At 30.5% G+C, this 22515-nt stretch overlaps 1 protein-coding gene across 1 annotated transcript; it reads left to right on the top strand.

Moving 5' to 3' along the window:
* The first annotated feature begins 116 nt into the window (after positions 1 to 116).
* LOC145940126 (uncharacterized) lies at positions 117 to 22491 on the top strand. The gene is made up of 15 exons (XM_083045016.1): positions 117 to 1329; positions 1932 to 2189; positions 2271 to 2673; positions 2790 to 3347; positions 3530 to 3825; positions 3932 to 4397; positions 4602 to 5009; positions 5332 to 5709; positions 5862 to 6642; positions 6784 to 7457; positions 7558 to 8060; positions 8347 to 8709; positions 9384 to 9621; positions 9780 to 9995; positions 20990 to 22491. Exons 1-15 carry the CDS (start codon positions 1306 to 1308, stop codon positions 21643 to 21645), a joined length of 6222 nt encoding a protein of 2073 aa, XP_082901142.1. The 5' UTR covers positions 117 to 1305; the 3' UTR covers positions 21646 to 22491.
* The last annotated feature ends 24 nt before the right edge of the window (positions 22492 to 22515 follow it).

The following is a 22515-nucleotide window of genomic DNA, read 5'->3' as shown; positions in this document are numbered from 1 at the left end:
TTGACATATAATTTTTCTTCTGATAACTAGAATAAGTTATATAAATATGATAGTATTTATTTTGCATAAGAAAAGTATTGAATTAACATTTCAAATTGCAGTTTTATTTAGAGATTGCCAGAGTCTGATTTCATGCATTTCAACAAATATTTACGTTGTCTCACTAACAGATTTTAGTATAAATTGGCATAATTCCAAGACTACAAAAATAGTTTGGAAAACTACTGTCTTAATCTAAGAACGACTTTTTAAAGCGTGTGCTTTTGAAATGACTCACCAACTTTTGATTTCCGATAAATATAATTCTCATCAATATATCATTTATTTTTATCAATATAAAAATAAATAATATAATGAAAGATTTTATGATCCCATTCCATATATGTTATTCAAAATGTTGAGATTTTACTTTGATTTTACGCTGATATTTTATATAGAAGATTGAGATTATAACTTTCCCTTTCATTATGTAGAAGAAAGTCCTTCATCATTTATACATCATTTTTATATACAGGGTATTCCGGTCATAACGGTTTCTCTCTTAATGCAAAAGCGATCAAAAAACGCCCGGCTGTTCTGGAGTATCTCTGGAGTGTAATTTGAATAATTGATGAATCTAGATAAAATTCACGAGTGACGAAGATGGGCCTCAATATTCGGGGCGCAAAATGCGTTTAGCATTAGCGGCTGCTGCTGTTGCACGCATATATCGGAACTCATCATGGGGCCCCGGTATCTTTGCGCGCGTGGCCCGCCTCTTTACATATGTATATGTATATGTGCACGCGTGTACTGATAGTGTTGCAGAGCAAGTGGGGAACACGGCCCCGCGGTCGGGGCCCACTACTGGGATACGACGAGGAAGAGGAAGAGAGAGAGACGTAGCAACATAGAAGGGAGCAAACAGCAGAGAAGGCAGCAGTGCCGGCCCCGCTTTGGGCCCAACGGGGGGACCTGGGGTCACATTCCAAGATGGCTGTGCCTGAGGAATGCAGTGGGTGCCCCCCTAAGACGCCTGCCTCCCTCCTTTTTTATTAATCGGTTCCATTTGCCCGTTCTAGCGAAAAGAAACTTTCTTTATTACTGCTCGTAGGACAGTGAAACAATGTAACGTGCTAAGTGTTTGTTTGCAAAATATACAAACGACGAGACGACGTCGGGGAAAGGCGCCAAGATAAGTCCCATCGCGAGAAAGAGAGAGAGAAAAGTGTCGCACGTTCAAAATCTGGGGTCTGTTTTTCACGCCAGCTCGCCGTCTCGCAGATGATGCCCATGCCAGAGGATGCTACTAGCTCGTCTTAAACAATGTCTCATAGGGATATCTCTGAGGTAATGAGGAAGTTTTTATTATACTACTATATTTTAGGCCTGATCTCGGGTCAGTATCTTGTTCTCGTCTTATATATTTCTTATCATAGATTGTTTTGATTACTTCTGTTGGATTCGAGTTGGTCTCATTTATACAAATCTTAAAAAAATCAATGTTAAATTATATATATATAATTTTTATTTATATAAATACATTATTTTTATATATTTATTTTATATTAATTTTATTTCTTAATCTCTCTTAATATAAATAAGAAATTATTTATATAAATTATTATTTATAAATAATGGAGTGTCTGATATCTACACTTTTTGGTTTTATTTGAAAATTTTTTATTTCTTATTTTAATTTCTTAAATATATTCTCTCTCTTTCTCATACACGCACATATATGTGTTTATATTACTGATTTTATGTTACATGTTCATTATTTTATCATTGCTCCTTATCATATAGTTAAAAATAATTTTTAATCCTTTTTAGAATAATCTCCTTTTTCAAAGTTTGGTTTTTTTTTTTATTTTTGCTTATATATAATTTTATTTGCTAATAAAAGAAGGGAAAATTGCTTAAAATAAAATTTGTTATTTTATTCCATTCAGGTGGATCCCGAAGGTACGTCGGCCTTGGCCGCTGGATCCAGGGCACTATTCTTAGAAACTGTGCGCAGAAGTAATGCAGCATGTCAGAATGGAGATTACACTCTTGCTGCAACCTTGTATACGGAAGCCCTTGCCTTGGATCCCCTCAGTCATGTATTATATTCAAACAGATCAGCTGCAAGGCTTAAAATGGGATTGTTTGCCGCCGCGTTACAGGACGCTGTCAGAGCCACCGAACTAAGTCCACAATGGCCAAAGGTATACATTATTTTTCGTTTCTTCTGTAATACATTATAAATTCTTTTTTGTACATCTATGTAATAATCACTTTGCAATTAGGCGTACTATCGACAAGGAGTAGCCCTGCAATGCCTAGGACGTCACGGAGAGGCTCTTGTTGCCTTCAGCACAGGATTAGCTCACGACGCGACCAATCATCAATTATTATCCGGCCTAGTAGAAGCGTCTCTAAAGTCTCCGCTGCGACCGACCCTAGAGCCGACATTTCAACAGTTGCGTGCGATGAAGCTCGACGAATCTCCGTTCGTCGTCATATCCGTGGTCGGCCAAGAGTTGCTCGGAGCTGGACAATACAGGGCAGCTGCTGGCGTGCTCGAGGCTGCTCTCACAATTGGTTCGTGTAGCTTGAAACTGAGGGGATCCGTATTTTCCGCTCTCTCCAGCGCGTACTGGGCATTGAACTCTTTGGACAAGGCGATAAATTATATGCAACAAGATTTGGGTAAGCAAAAATAACAATAAGATAAGTCTAATGGAAATTTTTTACATCGACTTTAACTCATTATTATCTTTCTTACAAAGGTCAAATGAGATTTATTTTACGATAAAAACTTTCAGGCGTGGCACGTTCTCTAGGGGACACGCAGGGCGAGTGCAGAGCCCACGGAAATCTGGGCTCCGCTTATTTCAGCAAGGGTAGCTTCAAGGAAGCTTTAACCGCTCACAGATATCAACTTGTTCTGGCTATGAAGTGCAAGGATACGCAGGCGGCGGCTTCGGCCTTGACCAGTCTGGGACACGTATACACGGCGATCGGCGATTTGCCGAATGCTCTAGCCTCTCACAAGCAGTGCGTACAATTGGTGAAGCAGATGGGCGATCGACTACAGGAGGCTCGCGAGATTGGCAATGTCGGAGCAGTCTACTTGGCGATGGGTGAATTCGAAAGCGCTGTCGATTGTCACACGCAGCATCTGAGGATAGCCAGACGACTGAGTGATCGTGTGGAGGAAGCGAGGGCTTTCAGTAATTTGGGATCGTCTCATCATTATCGGAGAAATTTCGGACAAGCGATGACTTATCACGAAAATGTTCTGAGAATAGCGCAGGAACTCGGCGACAGAGCTATAGAGACCAGAGCGTACGCAGGATTGGGTCATGCCGCCAGATGTGCAGGTGATAATAATAATAATAATAATAATAATAATATCATTATTTATACAGCTCTGTATTTTATTTATTTATTATTTATTTATATTATAATATATTATTATATAATTTTTCGCGTATATATCTTTTAGAATACTAATTTCTATTGATGCATATATAAAAAAATATAATTTTATTAATACATATAGGCGATCTGGGACAAGCTAAGCTTTGGCATCAGAGACAACTCGACGTCGCATTGGTCACGAAAGATAAAGTGGCTGAAGGACGAGCCTGCAGCAATCTGGGCATAGTATACCAATTGCTTGGCGAGCATGATGCCGCTTTAAAATTACATCAGGCACACTTGGGAATCGCGAGATCATTAGGAGACAAAGCCGGCATGGGTAGAGCCTATGGCAACATCGGTAATGCTTATAACGCTTTAGGCTATTACGAACAGGCCATCAAGTATCATAAGCAAGAGTTGACGATAAGCAAAGAGGTAAGATTTTCCAAAGTAAATGTGTGTACCATTGTTATATATATATATATATATATATATATATATATATAAAATTATCTATTAAATTTATTTGATTTATATTCAGGTTAACGACCGTAGCTCGGAAGCTAGCACACACGGAAACTTGGCGGTCGCGTATCAAGCTGTTCAAGGTCACGAGGCGGCATTGAGACATTACCGAGCTCACTTGGCCATAGCGCGCGAACTGAAGGACACGGCTGGCGAAGCGTGCGCACTGTTAAATCTCGCTAATTGCCTTTCCTCGCGCGGCAAATTCGAGGAGGCAGTGCCGTATTACGAGCACTATCTGATGCTGTCACAAGAATTGCACGATGTGGAGGGAGAAGCTAAAGCGTGCCACTTTCTGGGATACGCTCACTATTGCCTGGGAAATCATCGAGAAGCAGTGAGATATTACGATCAGGATTTAGCGCTAGCGAAGGACTTGCAGGATAAATCTGGAATGGGGAGAGCTTACTGTAATCTAGGTTTGGCTCATTTGGCTCTGGAAAACTTGGATACTGCTCTGGAATGCCAGAAATATTATTTGGGTAAGAGCTTGTGCGAATATATCCTATAACTCTTCAATAAATTTTTCTATTAAAAGTTAAAAGTCTATAGGAAAGAGATGTTATAAACAAAAAAAAAGATACATTTATTTAATGATAAAAAATATTTTTATATTATCCATGCATTAGAACAATAATCGTTAATTAATTAAGTTAATAATCGTTAATTACTTTATGATTTATCAGCGATCGCGCATATGACCAAGCATCTAGCCGGCAAATTTCGCGCTCTGGGAAATATGGGTGACTGTTTATTACGCATGGGAGAAGTCGAGGAAGCTATCAAGATGCATCAACGTCAATTGAACTTGGCACGTCAAGCCGCCGATCGCGGCCTGGAGGCAGCCGCCTATGGCGCACTAGGAATCGCTCATCGAGCTACGAAGAACTTGGATAAGGCGCTCGGATTTCACACGCAAGAATTAACTCTAAGGCAAGAGGCTAGCGACTTACGCGGCGAATGCAGGGCACACGGTAATCTGGGCGCAGTGCACATGGCACTAGGACAGTACACTCACGCGGTTAAATGCTATCAAGAACAGTTGGAGAGAGCAAAGGAACTAGCGGATTCCGCAGTTGAAGCTCAAGCATTAGGTAACTTAAGCGAGTTTCAGATAAACATTTAAATTTTCTTCACATACTTATAAAGTAAATTTAACAATAATAAATAATAATATATATAATAATATATATAAAAATATATATATATAATAATAATATATATATAAAAGTAATATATATAATGTATAATGCATTATGTTAGAATATATAGTTATAATATATTATAACTTTCTTCACGTGCAAAGATAACTCGATATGAAATAAAATATTTTTTAATTAAAGCTGGTTTTCAAAAATTTAATTTTGAAGATCGAAAGATTAAATATATTTTTTCACTTATCACTTTTTATTACAGGAAATTTGGGTATAGCTAGACTTAATATGGCACATTACGAGGATGCCATTGGTTATTTCGAGCAACAATTGGCAACTTTGGAGCCGCTAATCACTGGCACAGCTTTGCTCGATAAAACTCGAGCACTCGGAAACTTGGGAGATTGTTACGAGGCCTTGGGTGATCTGGAAGAAGCTATCAAATGCCACGAGCAACAACTGACAGCCGCAACAAAATTAAAAAGCATAAGAGATCAGGAAAGGGCGTATAGAGGATTGGGAAGAGCTCGCGAGGCTACTGGAAACTTACAGGAAGCTTTGGTCTGCTTCGAAAAGAGATTAGTGGCCGCTCACGAAGTGGATAGTCCTGAAGCGAGAGGTGCTGCTTATGGAGATCTAGGTAAACTAATATAAAAATTAAATTTAGATTATATAATTTTCTTATGTTTTTAGAAAAAAGATAAATTATACAGAAATATTCTTAACAGTAAATATGTTCCTGTGCAAACTTTTTCTCGATCATGTGAACTGATTCTAACATTTAATCTGTAGGCAGAGTACACGCCGCATTGGGTAATCATGAGCAGGCCGTCAGTTGTTTGTCCCATCAATTGGCCCTCGCTCGCGGATTAGGCGATAAAGCGGCCGAGGCCGAAGCTGCTAGCGGCTTAGGAGCGGTACATCTTCTGATGGACGATCCGAATTCCGCGTTACGTCATCATCAATTGGAGCTGTCGATTGCCGAGGGTCTGGATGCCGCCGGATTGCAAGCTCGCGCCTGCGCCAATTTGGGACTGACTCAGGAGACTTTAGGACAGTACGAAGAAGCTATAAGATTGCAGGAACAATCATTGAGTCTGGCGGCCGCGGCGGGGGATCAATCAGCTCGAGCGGCGGCTTTCACGAGTTTGGGGCGACTTCATCATCTATGTGGAGATCTGCCTCGCGCTCTGAGCTATCTGCAATCCGGTTTGTCCCTGTCCGAGGGCCTGGGCAGAAGGGAAGAGGTCGCAAGATTACGACACAGACTTGGTCTCGTGCATTGGGAAGCCGGAGAAGCGAGCATTTCCGTGGAACACTTGGAAAAGGCCGCGAATTTGTTAGAATCATTAGACGGAACTTCGGTATCTCTTACTTGTGGGCAACTCAGTCGAATCGAATTACTGTCAGAGACGTATAAAATGTTGCAAAAAGTGCTCATCAGCCTAAATCGAGCGGAAGAAGCTCTGAATTGGGCGGAAAGATCCAGACGTTCTAAAAGTAATTCTCTGGACGACACGGCTCATTATTCGGAGATTATTGATCGACAGCGCGGAATTATTTTATACTACAGGTACGAGCTTTTGCATTGCACTTTTAATATAAGCATTAAATTAAAATATATTATCTAATATTGCATTTAACATTTTTTGAAAGATTTTTTTATTGTACGAGTTTCTCAGAAAATAAAAATTCCTGAATAAAATGATTTCAGCGAGATGGGATGCGAATTGCACGCATGGTGCCTGGCACCAGGACGCGGACTGTTACGATTCCATTCCGCAACTTTGGACGACGGAGTAGGTCTAGAGAAAAGAGTTCTTCAAGCTCGCGAAGCGCTCCTGGACGAGAGCAATGAACTCATCGAAGAATCTACCAAGATCCCATCGAGGGGTCATCACTTGAACGCCAGTTCTTATAGTTTGAGCAGCCTCTTCAGCGTCGGCTCCGTGAGCTCTCGCGCCGGAAGCGCCCGTTGGGGACGAGGCGCGAAAGGACCTACGTGGCAAGCACCGTTGCCGATACAAGTGCTTTACGATCTTCTTCTTGCTCCGTTCGAGGATCTGTTACCACCGCCGCGAAAGGAGCTAATCATGGTGGTGGAAAAATCGCTTTACTTGGCGCCATTCCCGGCCTTGCAATCCAATCCGGGCGAAGATTATCTGTGCGAGAGATTTTCGTTGCTGGTAGTACCATCCCTCGCAGCTCTCAGAAAGAGATCTAAGACACCTGTACTGGAAGGTGGTGCTACTGTGGCCGCGCTGGTTGTCGGAAATCCCGTTTTACCGGAGGACGTTCGAGAGGAGTATGGTTGGCCAGAAAGCGTCGGTTCCACTGAAACCGAATCGGAGATAGTCGCCGAATTGTTGGAAGCCCGCGCGATGACTGGTTAGTGTCAGCTGTAGTTACGTATACACGAAGTTAATATAATTGTTTTCTAATTTTATGAAAAATGTGAAAAAATTTTAATTCTTATTGCTCATTATAGGACTCGAAGCTACCAAATCGGCAGTTATACGATCTCTATCAGATGCGGAGTGCGTTCATTTGACGGTGCCAGTCTTCTGGAACACCGGCAGCTTGGCATTTTCGCCCGATCAGTGCGAGGAGCCATCCGAGAGACCGGAATATCTCATAAGTCAGGCGGATTTACTCAGATTGAAAATGTCCGCTCGTCTAGTGGTCATGTCCAGAGGTCATGGTTGGAATAACATGGAGTGCACGAATGCTACGTCGGACGGTATACAGAATCTCGCCAAAACATTGTTAAACGCGGGTGCGCAATGCGTGCTGATAGGAATGTGGGCGGTACCGCCAACTGCGGGTAGTATCCTGCTGCGGGCGTTCTATAGCGCGATGTTGCAAGGTGCGAGAGCGTCGCGTGCACTAGCCGAGGCGATGCAGACCGTCCAGCATACTAGACATTTCGCTCATCCCGCTAACTGGGCCGGTTGGCTACTCATCGGCGGAGACGCGAGATTATCCAATAAGGTATATGTTCAAATTAAAATTATATACATATTTTTTATTATATATATTATTATATATATTATAATATAAGGAGAACATTAATAAGGGGCTTATTTTACAGACATATTATTATATATATATAATTATATGTATATTAAGAAATTATATTGAGTTAATTTATTGACTATAAAGCTTTGTCTTCAGTCTAAAATAAGTCTTATCAATGTCTCCTTATACTATAATGATTTATATTTCACGATTTCAATTGAGACATTTAACGGCTTCATCATCTCTATTATTTCGTCAGGTTGCACTCATGGGCCAGGCATTGGCAGAGTTATTGCGCGGCGGTCCCGAGCATAGTAGAGACGCGCTGCGAGTGACGCTTCATCTGGTAGAGAAATCATTGCAGAGAATTCATCGCGGACAAAAGAACGCAATGTACACGACTCAACGTAGTATCGAGAATAAAGTGGGCGCAGCTACCGGTTGGCGAGAGCTTCTTATGTCTGTGGGATTCAGATTCGAGCCGGCCGGCAACGGAATACCATCCTCCGTGTTCTTCCCGCAAAGCGATCCCGAAGAACGATTAACGAGATGCAGTGCCAGCTTGCAAGCTTTATTGGGATTAGGTCAATCCTCGTTGCATGCTTTAGCTAGACTCTTACAGGTACTGATTTATTTTAATATTTATTTTAAAAAAAAATTTATTTTATATATATACGAGGGTAAGTCAAAAAGTAAAAGGACAAATAAAGAAAAAACACATTTATTTTAACCTATGTGGAAAATTTACATATCATTTTTCGACATAATCCCCACCAACATCGATACATTTGATCCACTACTTAATAAGCTTCTGTATTTCATCCTGGAAGAAAGATTTGGGTTGGATGCGTAGCCAGTTATGCACCACTGCAATGACCTCATCCGAAGAAAAATTTTTTCCTCGTAGTGCTTCTTTTAATAAACCGAAAAGATGAAAAGAAAAAAGAAAAAAAAAGAAAAGAAATACTACGAGAAAAAAAATTTTCTTTGGATGAGAAGGTCATTGCAGTGGTGCATAACTGGCTACGCATGAAACCCAAATCTTTCTTCCAGGATGAAATACAGAAGTTTATTAAGTAGTGGATCAAATGTATCGATGTTGGTGGGGATTATGTCGAAAAATGATATGTAAATTTTCCACATAGGTTAAAATAAATGTGTTTTTCTTTATTTGTCCCTTTACTTTTTGATTTACCCTCGTCTATATATATATATATATATATATATATATATATATATATATATATATACATGATTTTTTAAACAATAATTTTACTTGTCGGAAATATTTTACAGGCACCAGAAGCTGCAGAAGATGTCATCGCTGCAATGAGAAGAGCCAGTAATGCCACGGAAGGACAAGAAGTCATTTTGCCTGTATACGTTTGGAGAGCATCGGGATCGCATGAACTGTTCGCTAGCTTAGGCTTCGACTTAATGGAAGTCGGACAATCAGAAGTGACATTAAGAACAGGCAAACAAGCCTCGCGCAGAGCCGTCCAGTTTGCTCTTCAAGCTCTTCTTGCATTGTTTGGTAAATAAAAAAAATTTATATTGATCCAATATATCAATAGCGTATAAGTAGAAAGATTTTATACATTTATAGTGTATATATAATATAATATTTACATTTACAATAAGAAATTTTGATTATAAATATAAATCAATATCCATCTGTGTAATGTGTCGTAGATACGCAAGAAGCGCCAAAGAGTCTTAGCTTAGATTCGAGCAGTTCAATGGAAAGTTTAACTTCCGTGGCTCATGCCGAGAAGAATCTCGAACGACCTCGACTAGGAGGAGCGTTCACAAGTTACGTACGACATCGTGGCGAACCAGATGGAAAAACCATGGAGCCGCCAAATGTCCTGATACCGACGTCGCGACAACCGTGTCCAAATGGTGGAGGTATGTATAAATATTTAAAACTACAAAGAAAGAGAGAGTATACAAGAATGTGTATATATATGAATATGTATATACATTTATGTTTATGCATATATATGAATATGTATGTACATTTATGTTTATGCATATATATGAATATGTATGTACATTTATGATTATGCATATATATGAATATGTATGTACATTTATGTTTATGCATATATATGAATATGTATGTACATTTATGATTATGCATATATATGAATATGTATGTACATTTATGTTTATGCATATATATGAATATGTATGTACATTTATGATTATGCATATATATGAATATGTATGTACATTTATGTTTATGCATATATATGAATATGTATGTACATTTATGTTTATGCATATATATGAATATGTATGTACATTTATGTTTATGCATATATATGAATATGTATGTACATTTATGTTTATGCATATATATGAATATGTATGTACATTTATGTTTATGCATATATATGAATATGTATGTACATTTATGTTTATGCATATATATGAATATGTATGTACATTTATGTTTATGCATATATATGAATATGTATGTACATTTATGTTTATGCATATATATGAATATGTATGTACATTTATGATTATGCATATATATGAATATGTATGTTTATGCATATATATGAATATGTATGTACATTTATGTTTATGCATATATATGAATATGTATGTACATTTATGTTTATGCATATATATGAATATGTATGTACATTTATGTTTATGCATATATATGAATATGTATGTACATTTATGTTTATGCATATATATGAATATGTATGTTTATGCATATATATGAATATGTATGTACATTTATGTTTATGCATATATATGAATATGTATGTACATTTATGATTATGCATATATATGAATATGTATGTACATTTATGATTATGCATATATATGAATATGTATGTACATTTATGATTATGCATATATATGAATATGTATGTACATTTATGTTTATGCATATATATGAATATGTATGTACATTTATGATTATGCATATATATGAATATGTATGTACATTTATGATTATGCATATATATGAATATGTATGTACATTTATGTTTATGCATATATATGAATATGTATGTACATTTATGTTTATGCATATATATGAATATGTATGTACATTTATGATTATGCATATATATGAATATGTATGTACATTTATGATTATGCATATATATGAATATGTATGTACATTTATGTTTATGCATATATATGAATATGTATGTACATTTATGTTTATGCATATATATGAATATGTATGTACATTTATGTTTATGCATATATATGAATATGTATGTACATTTATGTTTATGCATATATATGAATATGTATGTACATTTATGTTTATGCATATATATGAATATGTATGTACATTTATGTTTATGCATATATATGAATATGTATGTACATTTATGATTATGCATATATATGAATATGTATGTACATTTATGATTATGCATATATATGAATATGTATGTACATTTATGTTTATGCATATATATGAATATGTATGTACATTTATGTTTATGCATATATATGAATATGTATGTACATTTATGTTTATGCATATATATGAATATGTATGTACATTTATGATTATGCATATATATGAATATGTATGTACATTTATGATTATGCATATATATGAATATGTATGTACATTTATGTTTATGCATATATATGAATATGTATGTACATTTATGTTTATGCATATATATGAATATGTATGTACATTTATGATTATGCATATATATGAATATGTATGTACATTTATGTTTATGCATATATATGAATATGTATGTACATTTATGTTTATGCATATATATGAATATGTATGTACATTTATGTTTATGCATATATATGAATATGTATGTACATTTATGTTTATGCATATATATGAATATGTATGTACATTTATGTTTATGCATATATATGAATATGTATGTACATTTATGATTATGCATATATATGAATATGTATGTACATTTATGATTATGCATATATATGAATATGTATGTACATTTATGTTTATGCATATATATGAATATGTATGTACATTTATGTTTATGCATATACAGGGTGTCCGGTAATAGTCGCATCAACCGTCGTGTGCAGATTCCTGGGATCATTTGGAGACGATTTTTCCTCAGCGAAAATGTCGAGGGAGGTCATTATTTTTTGCATGTTTTCAATTTTTGCCATCATGTATCTTTGTAACTAAGCCTTAAATTAAAATTCTATTAAAGTAAACTCTACCTAAAATTAACTGAAGAATGTGAATTTATTATTATTTTATTTCCACAAGGCTTAGTTTGCGAAAAACCCTTTATTTTCAATCGCTTATAACTCGAAAATTATTGGTGTCTCGACATTTTTGTTGAGGAAAAATCGTCTCCAAATGATCCCAAGAATCTGCACACGACGGTTGATGCGACTATTACCGGACACCCTGTATATGAATATGTATGTACATTTATGTTTATGCATATATATGAATATGTATGTACATTTATGTTTATGCATATATATGAATATGTATGTACATTTATGATTATGCATATATATGAATATGTATGTACATTTATGATTATGCATATATATGAATATGTATGTACATTTATGATTATGCATATATATGAATATGTATGTACATTTATGATTATGCATATATATGAATATGTATGTACATTTATGATTATGCATATATATGAATATGTATGTACATTTATGATTATGCATATATATGAATATGTATGTACATTTATGATTATGCATATATATGAATATGTATGTACATTTATGATTATGCATATATATGAATATGTATGTACATTTATGATTATGCATATATATGAATATGTATGTACATTTATGATTATGCATATATATGAATATGTATGTACATTTATGATTATGCATATATATGAATATGTATGTACATTTATGTTTATGCATATATATGAATATGTATGTACATTTATGTTTATGCATATATATGAATATGTATGTACATTTATGTTTATGCATATATATGAATATGTATGTACATTTATGATTATGCATATATATGAATATGTATGTACATTTATGTTTATGCATATATATGAATATGTATGTACATTTATGTTTATGCATATATATGAATATGTATGTACATTTATGTTTATGCATATATATGAATATGTATGTACATTTATGATTATGCATATATATGAATATGTATGTACATTTATGATTATGCATATATATGAATATGTATGTACATTTATGATTATGCATATATATGAATATGTATGTACATTTATGATTATGCATATATATGAATATGTATGTACATTTATGATTATGCATATATATGAATATGTATGTACATTTATGATTATGCATATATATGAATATGTATGTACATTTATGATTATGCATATATATGAATATGTATGTACATTTATGATTATGCATATATATGAATATGTATGTACATTTATGTTTATGCATATATATGAATATGTATGTACATTTATGTTTATGCATATATATGAATATGTATGTACATTTATGTTTATGCATATATATGAATATGTATGTACATTTATGTTTATGCATATATATGAATATGTATGTACATTTATGTTTATGCATATATATGAATATGTATGTACATTTATGTTTATGCATATATATGAATATGTATGTACATTTATGTTTATGCATATATATGAATATGTATGTACATTTATGTTTATGCATATATATGAATATGTATGTACATTTATGATTATGCATATATATGAATATGTATGTACATTTATGATTATGCATATATATGAATATGTATGTACATTTATGTTTATGCATATATATGAATATGTATGTACATTTATGTTTATGCATATATATGAATATGTATGTACATTTATGTTTATGCATATATATGAATATGTATGTACATTTATGTTTATGCATATATATGAATATGTATGTACATTTATGATTATGCATATATATGAATATGTATGTACATTTATGATTATGCATATATATGAATATGTATGTACATTTATGATTATGCATATATATGAATATGTATGTACATTTATGTTTATGCATATATATGAATATGTATGTACATTTATGTTTATGCATATATATGAATATGTATGTACATTTATGTTTATGCATATATATGAATATGTATGTACATTTATGATTATGCATATATATGAATATGTATGTACATTTATGATTATGCATATATATGAATATGTATGTACATTTATGATTATGCATATATATGAATATGTATGTACATTTATGATTATGCATATATATGAATATGTATGTACATTTATGATTATGCATATATATGAATATGTATGTACATTTATGATTATGCATATATATGAATATGTATGTACATTTATGTTTATGCATATATATGAATATGTATGTACATTTATGTTTATGCATATATATGAATATGTATGTACATTTATGTTTATGCATATATATGAATATGTATGTACATTTATGTTTATGCATATATATGAATATGTATGTACATTTATGTTTATGCATATATATGAATATGTATGTACATTTATGATTATGCATATATATGAATATGTATGTACATTTATGATTATGCATATATATGAATATGTATGTACATTTATGTTTATGCATATATATGAATATGTATGTACATTTATGTTTATGCATATATATGAATATGTATGTACATTTATGTTTATGCATATATATGAATATGTATGTACATTTATGTTTATGCATATATATGAATATGTATGTACATTTATGTTTATGCATATATATGAATATGTATGTACATTTATGTTTATGCATATATATGAATATGTATGTACATTTATGTTTATGCATATATATGAATATGTATGTACATTTATGATTATGCATATATATGAATATGTATGTACATTTATGATTATGCATATATATGAATATGTATGTACATTTATGATTATGCATATATATGAATATGTATGTACATTTATGTTTATGCATATATATGAATATGTATGTACATTTATGATTATGCATATATATGAATATGTATGTACATTTATGATTATGCATATATATGAATATGTATGTACATTTATGATTATGCATATATATGAATATGTATGTACATTTATGTTTATGCATATATATGAATATGTATGTACATTTATGTTTATGCATATATATGAATATGTATGTACATTTATGTTTATGCATATATATGAATATGTATGTACATTTATGATTATGCATATATATGAATATGTATGTACATTTATGATTATGCATATATATGAATATGTATGTACATTTATGATTATGCATATATATGAATATGTATGTACATTTATGATTATGCATATATATGAATATGTATGTACATTTATGTTTATGCATATATATGAATATGTATGTACATTTATGTTTATGCATATATATGAATATGTATGTACATTTATGTTTATGCATATATATGAATATGTATGTACATTTATGTTTATGCATATATATGAATATGTATGTACATTTATGTTTATGCATATATATGAATATGTATGTACATTTATGTTTATGCATATATATGAATATGTATGTACATTTATGTTTATGCATATATATGAATATGTATGTACATTTATGATTATGCATATATATGAATATGTATGTACATTTATGATTATGCATATATATGAATATGTATGTACATTTATGATTATGCATATATATGAATATGTATGTACATTTATGTTTATGCATATATATGAATATGTATGTACATTTATGATTATGCATATATATGAATATGTATGTACATTTATGTTTATGCATATATATGAATATGTATGTACATTTATGTTTATGCATATATATGAATATGTATGTACATTTATGTTTATGCATATATATGAATATGTATGTACATTTATGTTTATGCATATATATGAATATGTATGTACATTTATGTTTATGCATATATATGAATATGTATGTACATTTATGATTATGCATATATATGAATATGTATGTACATTTATGATTATGCATATATATGAATATGTATGTACATTTATGATTATGCATATATATGAATATGTATGTACATTTATGATTATGCATATATATGAATATGTATGTACATTTATGATTATGCATATATATGAATATGTATGTACATTTATGTTTATGCATATATATGAATATGTATGTACATTTATGTTTATGCATATATATGAATATGTATGTACATTTATGTTTATGCATATATATGAATATGTATGTACATTTATGTTTATGCATATATATGAATATGTATGTACATTTATGATTATGCATATATATGAATATGTATGTACATTTATGATTATGCATATATATGAATATGTATGTACATTTATGTTTATGCATATATATGAATATGTATGTACATTTATGTTTATGCATATATATGAATATGTATGTACATTTATGTTTATGCATATATATGAATATGTATGTACATTTATGTTTATGCATATATATGAATATGTATGTACATTTATGTTTATGCATATATATGAATATGTATGTACATTTATGTTTATGCATATATATGAATATGTATGTACATTTATGATTATGCATATATATGAATATGTATGTACATTTATGATTATGCATATATATGAATATGTATGTACATTTATGTTTATGCATATATATGAATATGTATGTACATTTATGTTTATGCATATATATGAATATGTATGTACATTTATGTTTATGCATATATATGAATATGTATGTACATTTATGTTTATGCATATATATGAATATGTATGTACATTTATGTTTATGCATATATATGAATATGTATGTACATTTATGTTTATGCATATATATGAATATGTATGTACATTTATGATTATGCATATATATGAATATGTATGTACATTTATGATTATGCATATATATGAATATGTATGTACATTTATGATTATGCATATATATGAATATGTATGTACATTTATGATTATGCATATATATGAATATGTATGTACATTTATGATTATGCATATATATGAATATGTATGTACATTTATGATTATGCATATATATGAATATGTATGTACATTTATGATTATGCATATATATGAATATGTATGTACATTTATGATTATGCATATATATGAATATGTATGTACATTTATGTTTATGCATATATATGAATATGTATGTACATTTATGTTTATGCATATATATGAATATGTATGTACATTTATGTTTATGCATATATATGAATATGTATGTACATTTATGATTATGCATATATATGAATATGTATGTACATTTATGATTATGCATATATATGAATATGTATGTACATTTATGATTATGCATATATATGAATATGTATGTACATTTATGATTATGCATATATATGAATATGTATGTACATTTATGATTATGCATATATATGAATATGTATGTACATTTATGATTATGCATATATATGAATATGTATGTACATTTATGATTATGCATATATATGAATATGTATGTACATTTATGATTATGCATATATATGAATATGTATGTACATTTATGTTTATGCATATATATGAATATGTATGTACATTTATGTTTATGCATATATATGAATATGTATGTACATTTATGTTTATGCATATATATGAATATGTATGTACATTTATGTTTATGCATATATATGAATATGTATGTACATTTATGTTTATGCATATATATGAATATGTATGTACATTTATGTTTATGCATATATATGAATATGTATGTACATTTATGTTTATGCATATATATGAATATGTATGTACATTTATGATTATGCATATATATGAATATGTATGTACATTTATGATTATGCATATATATGAATATGTATGTACATTTATGTTTATGCATATATATGAATATGTATGTACATTTATGTTTATGCATATATATGAATATGTATGTACATTTATGTTTATGCATATATATGAATATGTATGTACATTTATGTTTATGCATATATATGAATATGTATGTACATTTATGTTTATGCATATATATGAATATGTATGTACATTTATGTTTATGCATATATATGAATATGTATGTACATTTATGTTTATGCATATATATGAATATGTATGTACATTTATGTTTATGCATATATATGAATATGTATGTACATTTATGTTTATGCATATATATGAATATGTATGTACATTTATGATTATGCATATATATGAATATGTATGTACATTTATGATTATGCATATATATGAATATGTATGTACATTTATGATTATGCATATATATGAATATGTATGTACATTTATGTTTATGCATATATATGAATATGTATGTACATTTATGATTATGCATATATATGAATATGTATGTACATTTATGATTATGCATATATATGAATATGTATGTACATTTATGATTATGCATATATATGAATATGTATGTACATTTATGTTTATGCATATATATGAATATGTATGTACATTTATGTTTATGCATATATATGAATATGTATGTACATTTATGTTTATGCATATATATGAATATGTATGTACATTTATGTTTATGCATATATATGAATATGTATGTACATTTATGATTATGCATATATATGAATATGTATGTACATTTATGATTATGCATATATATGAATATGTATGTACATTTATGATTATGCATATATATGAATATGTATGTACATTTATGATTATGCATATATATGAATATGTATGTACATTTATGATTATGCATATATATGAATATGTATGTACATTTATGTTTATGCATATATATGAATATGTATGTACATTTATGTTTATGCATATATATGAATATGTATGTACATTTATGTTTATGCATATATATGAATATGTATGTACATTTATGATTATGCATATATATGAATATGTATGTACATTTATGATTATGCATATATATGAATATGTATGTACATTTATGTTTATGCATATATATGAATATGTATGTACATTTATGTTTATGCATATATATGAATATGTATGTACATTTATGTTTATGCATATATATGAATATGTATGTACATTTATGTTTATGCATATATATGAATATGTATGTACATTTATGTTTATGCATATATATGAATATGTATGTACATTTATGTTTATGCATATATATGAATATGTATGTACATTTATGTTTATGCATATATATGAATATGTATGTACATTTATGTTTATGCATATATATGAATATGTATGTACATTTATGTTTATGCATATATATGAATATGTATGTACATTTATGTTTATGCATATATATGAATATGTATGTACATTTATGTTTATGCATATATATGAATATGTATGTACATTTATGTTTATGCATATATATGAATATGTATGTACATTTATGTTTATGCATATATATGAATATGTATGTACATTTATGTTTATGCATATATATGAATATGTATGTACATTTATGTTTATGCATATATATGAATATGTATGTACATTTATGTTTATGCATATATATGAATATGTATGTACATTTATGTTTATGCATATATATGAATATGTATGTACATTTATGTTTATGCATATATATGAATATGTATGTACATTTATGTTTATGCATATATATGAATATGTATGTACATTTATGTTTATGCATATATATGAATATGTATGTACATTTATGTTTATGCATATATATGAATATGTATGTACATTTATGTTTATGCATATATATGAATATGTATGTACATTTATGATTATGCATATATATGAATATGTATGTACATTTATGATTATGCATATATATGAATATGTATGTACATTTATGATTATGCATATATATGAATATGTATGTACATTTATGATTATGCATATATATGAATATGTATGTACATTTATGATTATGCATATATATGAATATGTATGTACATTTATGATTATGCATATATATGAATATGTATGTACATTTATGTTTATGCATATATATGAATATGTATGTACATTTATGTTTATGCATATATATGAATATGTATGTACATTTATGTTTATGCATATATATGAATATGTATGTACATTTATGTTTATGCATATATATGAATATGTATGTACATTTATGATTATGCATATATATGAATATGTATGTACATTTATGATTATGCATATATATGAATATGTATGTACATTTATGATTATGCATATATATGAATATGTATGTACATTTATGATTATGCATATATATGAATATGTATGTACATTTATGATTATGCATATATATGAATATGTATGTACATTTATGTTTATGCATATATATGAATATGTATGTACATTTATGTTTATGCATATATATGAATATGTATGTACATTTATGTTTATGCATATATATGAATATGTATGTACATTTATGTTTATGCATATATATGAATATGTATGTACATTTATGTTTATGCATATATATGAATATGTATGTACATTTATGTTTATGCATATATATGAATATGTATGGACATTTATGTTTATGCATATATATGAATATGTATGGACATTTATGTTTATGCATATATATGAATATGTATGTACATTTATGTTTATGCATATATATGAATATGTATGTACATTTATGTTTATGCATATATATGAATATGTATGTACATTTATGTTTATGCATATATATGAATATGTATGTACATTTATGTTTATGCATATATATGAATATGTATGTACATTTATGTTTATGCATATATATGAATATGTATGTACATTTATGTTTATGCATATATATGAATATGTATGTACATTTATGATTATGCATATATATGAATATCAATCGGAGAAGAATCCCACATAGAAATTAATGGAAATTTGTTGAATGTGTTCTAGGTGAATCAGATGTAGCATTCACACCTAGTCCTCCTGTGGCGCTCAATTTAAACCATCAGACGCGAATCCGGAATCTCTATCCCGATCAAAACCCAGTGAGACCCGGCTCGAGCTCGAGCAGTTCGGTGACAGATTGGGACAACGGCCACGCCACTGTATTGAGACGTCAGCCGTTACCGCCGTTGCCAGCCACCATGCTGGAAAGGTTGAGCGTGAGAACGGAAGTCGGGACGAATTCGTCGCGAAAGCCGCGGCATTCCGCGACGAGCGGCGAGGATATCTGCAATTCGCAAACTGACGCTACGCAATCCACGGAAACGCATCCGCAAAACTTGCGAAACTTGGCCACCTCCCTGACGACTCTAACGCGCGAGCTGACACCCACGATTTCCGAGGTGTATCACGAGCGTAATCTGGGATTAGGTCTGGCGCCGTCCTTGTCCAAGTTGCTGGAGGAGGTAGGCACCGTGTCTACCGAGAACGAGGAGTCGCAATCGGCGAAAGCGATGGCTCACAATCAGACGCAAAATTGGATACAGAATGAACCGGAGCTCTGCCGCAGAGACGAGGCCGATGGCAGATCTATCGCCGAGTCGCAATGCAGCGCCGCCAGCTCGAATAAAATACCTCGGAAGGCTCCCGCGCCGCCGGTATAGATTATTTATATTTATAAATTAAAACGTAATTGTGCGGAGAGAATATAGTACTGGGTACCAAAGAATGGGAGACGCACACATCGGAAAACCGATTATTGCCGCTGGCAGTAAACAATCAACGAAGAGCGTATTTAACTTGCATTTACCAATATTTCTTCATATTCAAACTAAAACATTCGTAGAAAAATACACGAATTATCTCGTAAATGTCTTAACATACATTACATGCATTTTTACATATATGTTTGTTTTACATACGCATTGAACCTCGCGGAATAATACGAGCTCTATTACGTACGAGAAAGACATAATCTCGCTAATAATATATGCTCAAGTATAATTTTACTTGTAATCCGTCCAAACGTTTATAATTATTAATGTTTTTAATTATTATTTAGAGCAAAAGGATCGTATATGAAGTTTGTATGTTGATCAGCTAAAAAATTTCCTTACATTTTCAATACACATGACTGACATGATTGACTCGCTATGATAGCTTTAGCTGTACCAACATCCAAGCTTTAATTAGACTATCGTGTTTCTTATAATATTATGCATTGTAATTGTATGCAGAGAACGCGACAGTTAATTCAGATCGATACCTTATATAATTAAATTGACTTATCTATATTTGTATTTTAAAGTATACAAGCATAAGTATGTACTATATTAATCTTAAGAGATATTTGAGATAGAATGAAAGATTTTACTTTGATAAAAGATAGTCAAGAAAAAATTTATTTTAGCGAAAATATCTTATTCAAAAGAACATGGATGAAAAATTCTATTTTTTTGCAAAGAGATAATAAAAATCACATAATTTTTAATTAGTTTTCTCAATATACGTGAATATTAAAAATTAAAGATATT

This window comes from Prenolepis imparis, unplaced genomic scaffold (genome assembly GCF_030444845.1).
Source record: "Prenolepis imparis isolate NDT839.2.m4 unplaced genomic scaffold, iyPreImpa1.0 SCAF_8, whole genome shotgun sequence".
Taxonomy (NCBI): domain Eukaryota; kingdom Metazoa; phylum Arthropoda; class Insecta; order Hymenoptera; family Formicidae; genus Prenolepis; species Prenolepis imparis.
The sequence above is the reverse complement of the archived record's forward strand: the minus strand, read 5'-3'. Positions and strand labels throughout refer to the sequence as shown.

Excerpts from the sequence above, each read along its gene's own strand:
- LOC145940126 (XM_083045016.1), top strand. The coding sequence starts at position 1,306 with ATGTCTCATAGGGATATCTCTGAG. Across the intron at positions 1,330-1,931 it reads CTCATAGGGATATCTCTGAG|GTGGATCCCGAAGGTACGTC; the intron begins GTAATGAGGAAG and ends TATTCCATTCAG. Across the intron at positions 8,710-9,383 it reads CTTTAGCTAGACTCTTACAG|GCACCAGAAGCTGCAGAAGA; the intron begins GTACTGATTTAT and ends AATATTTTACAG.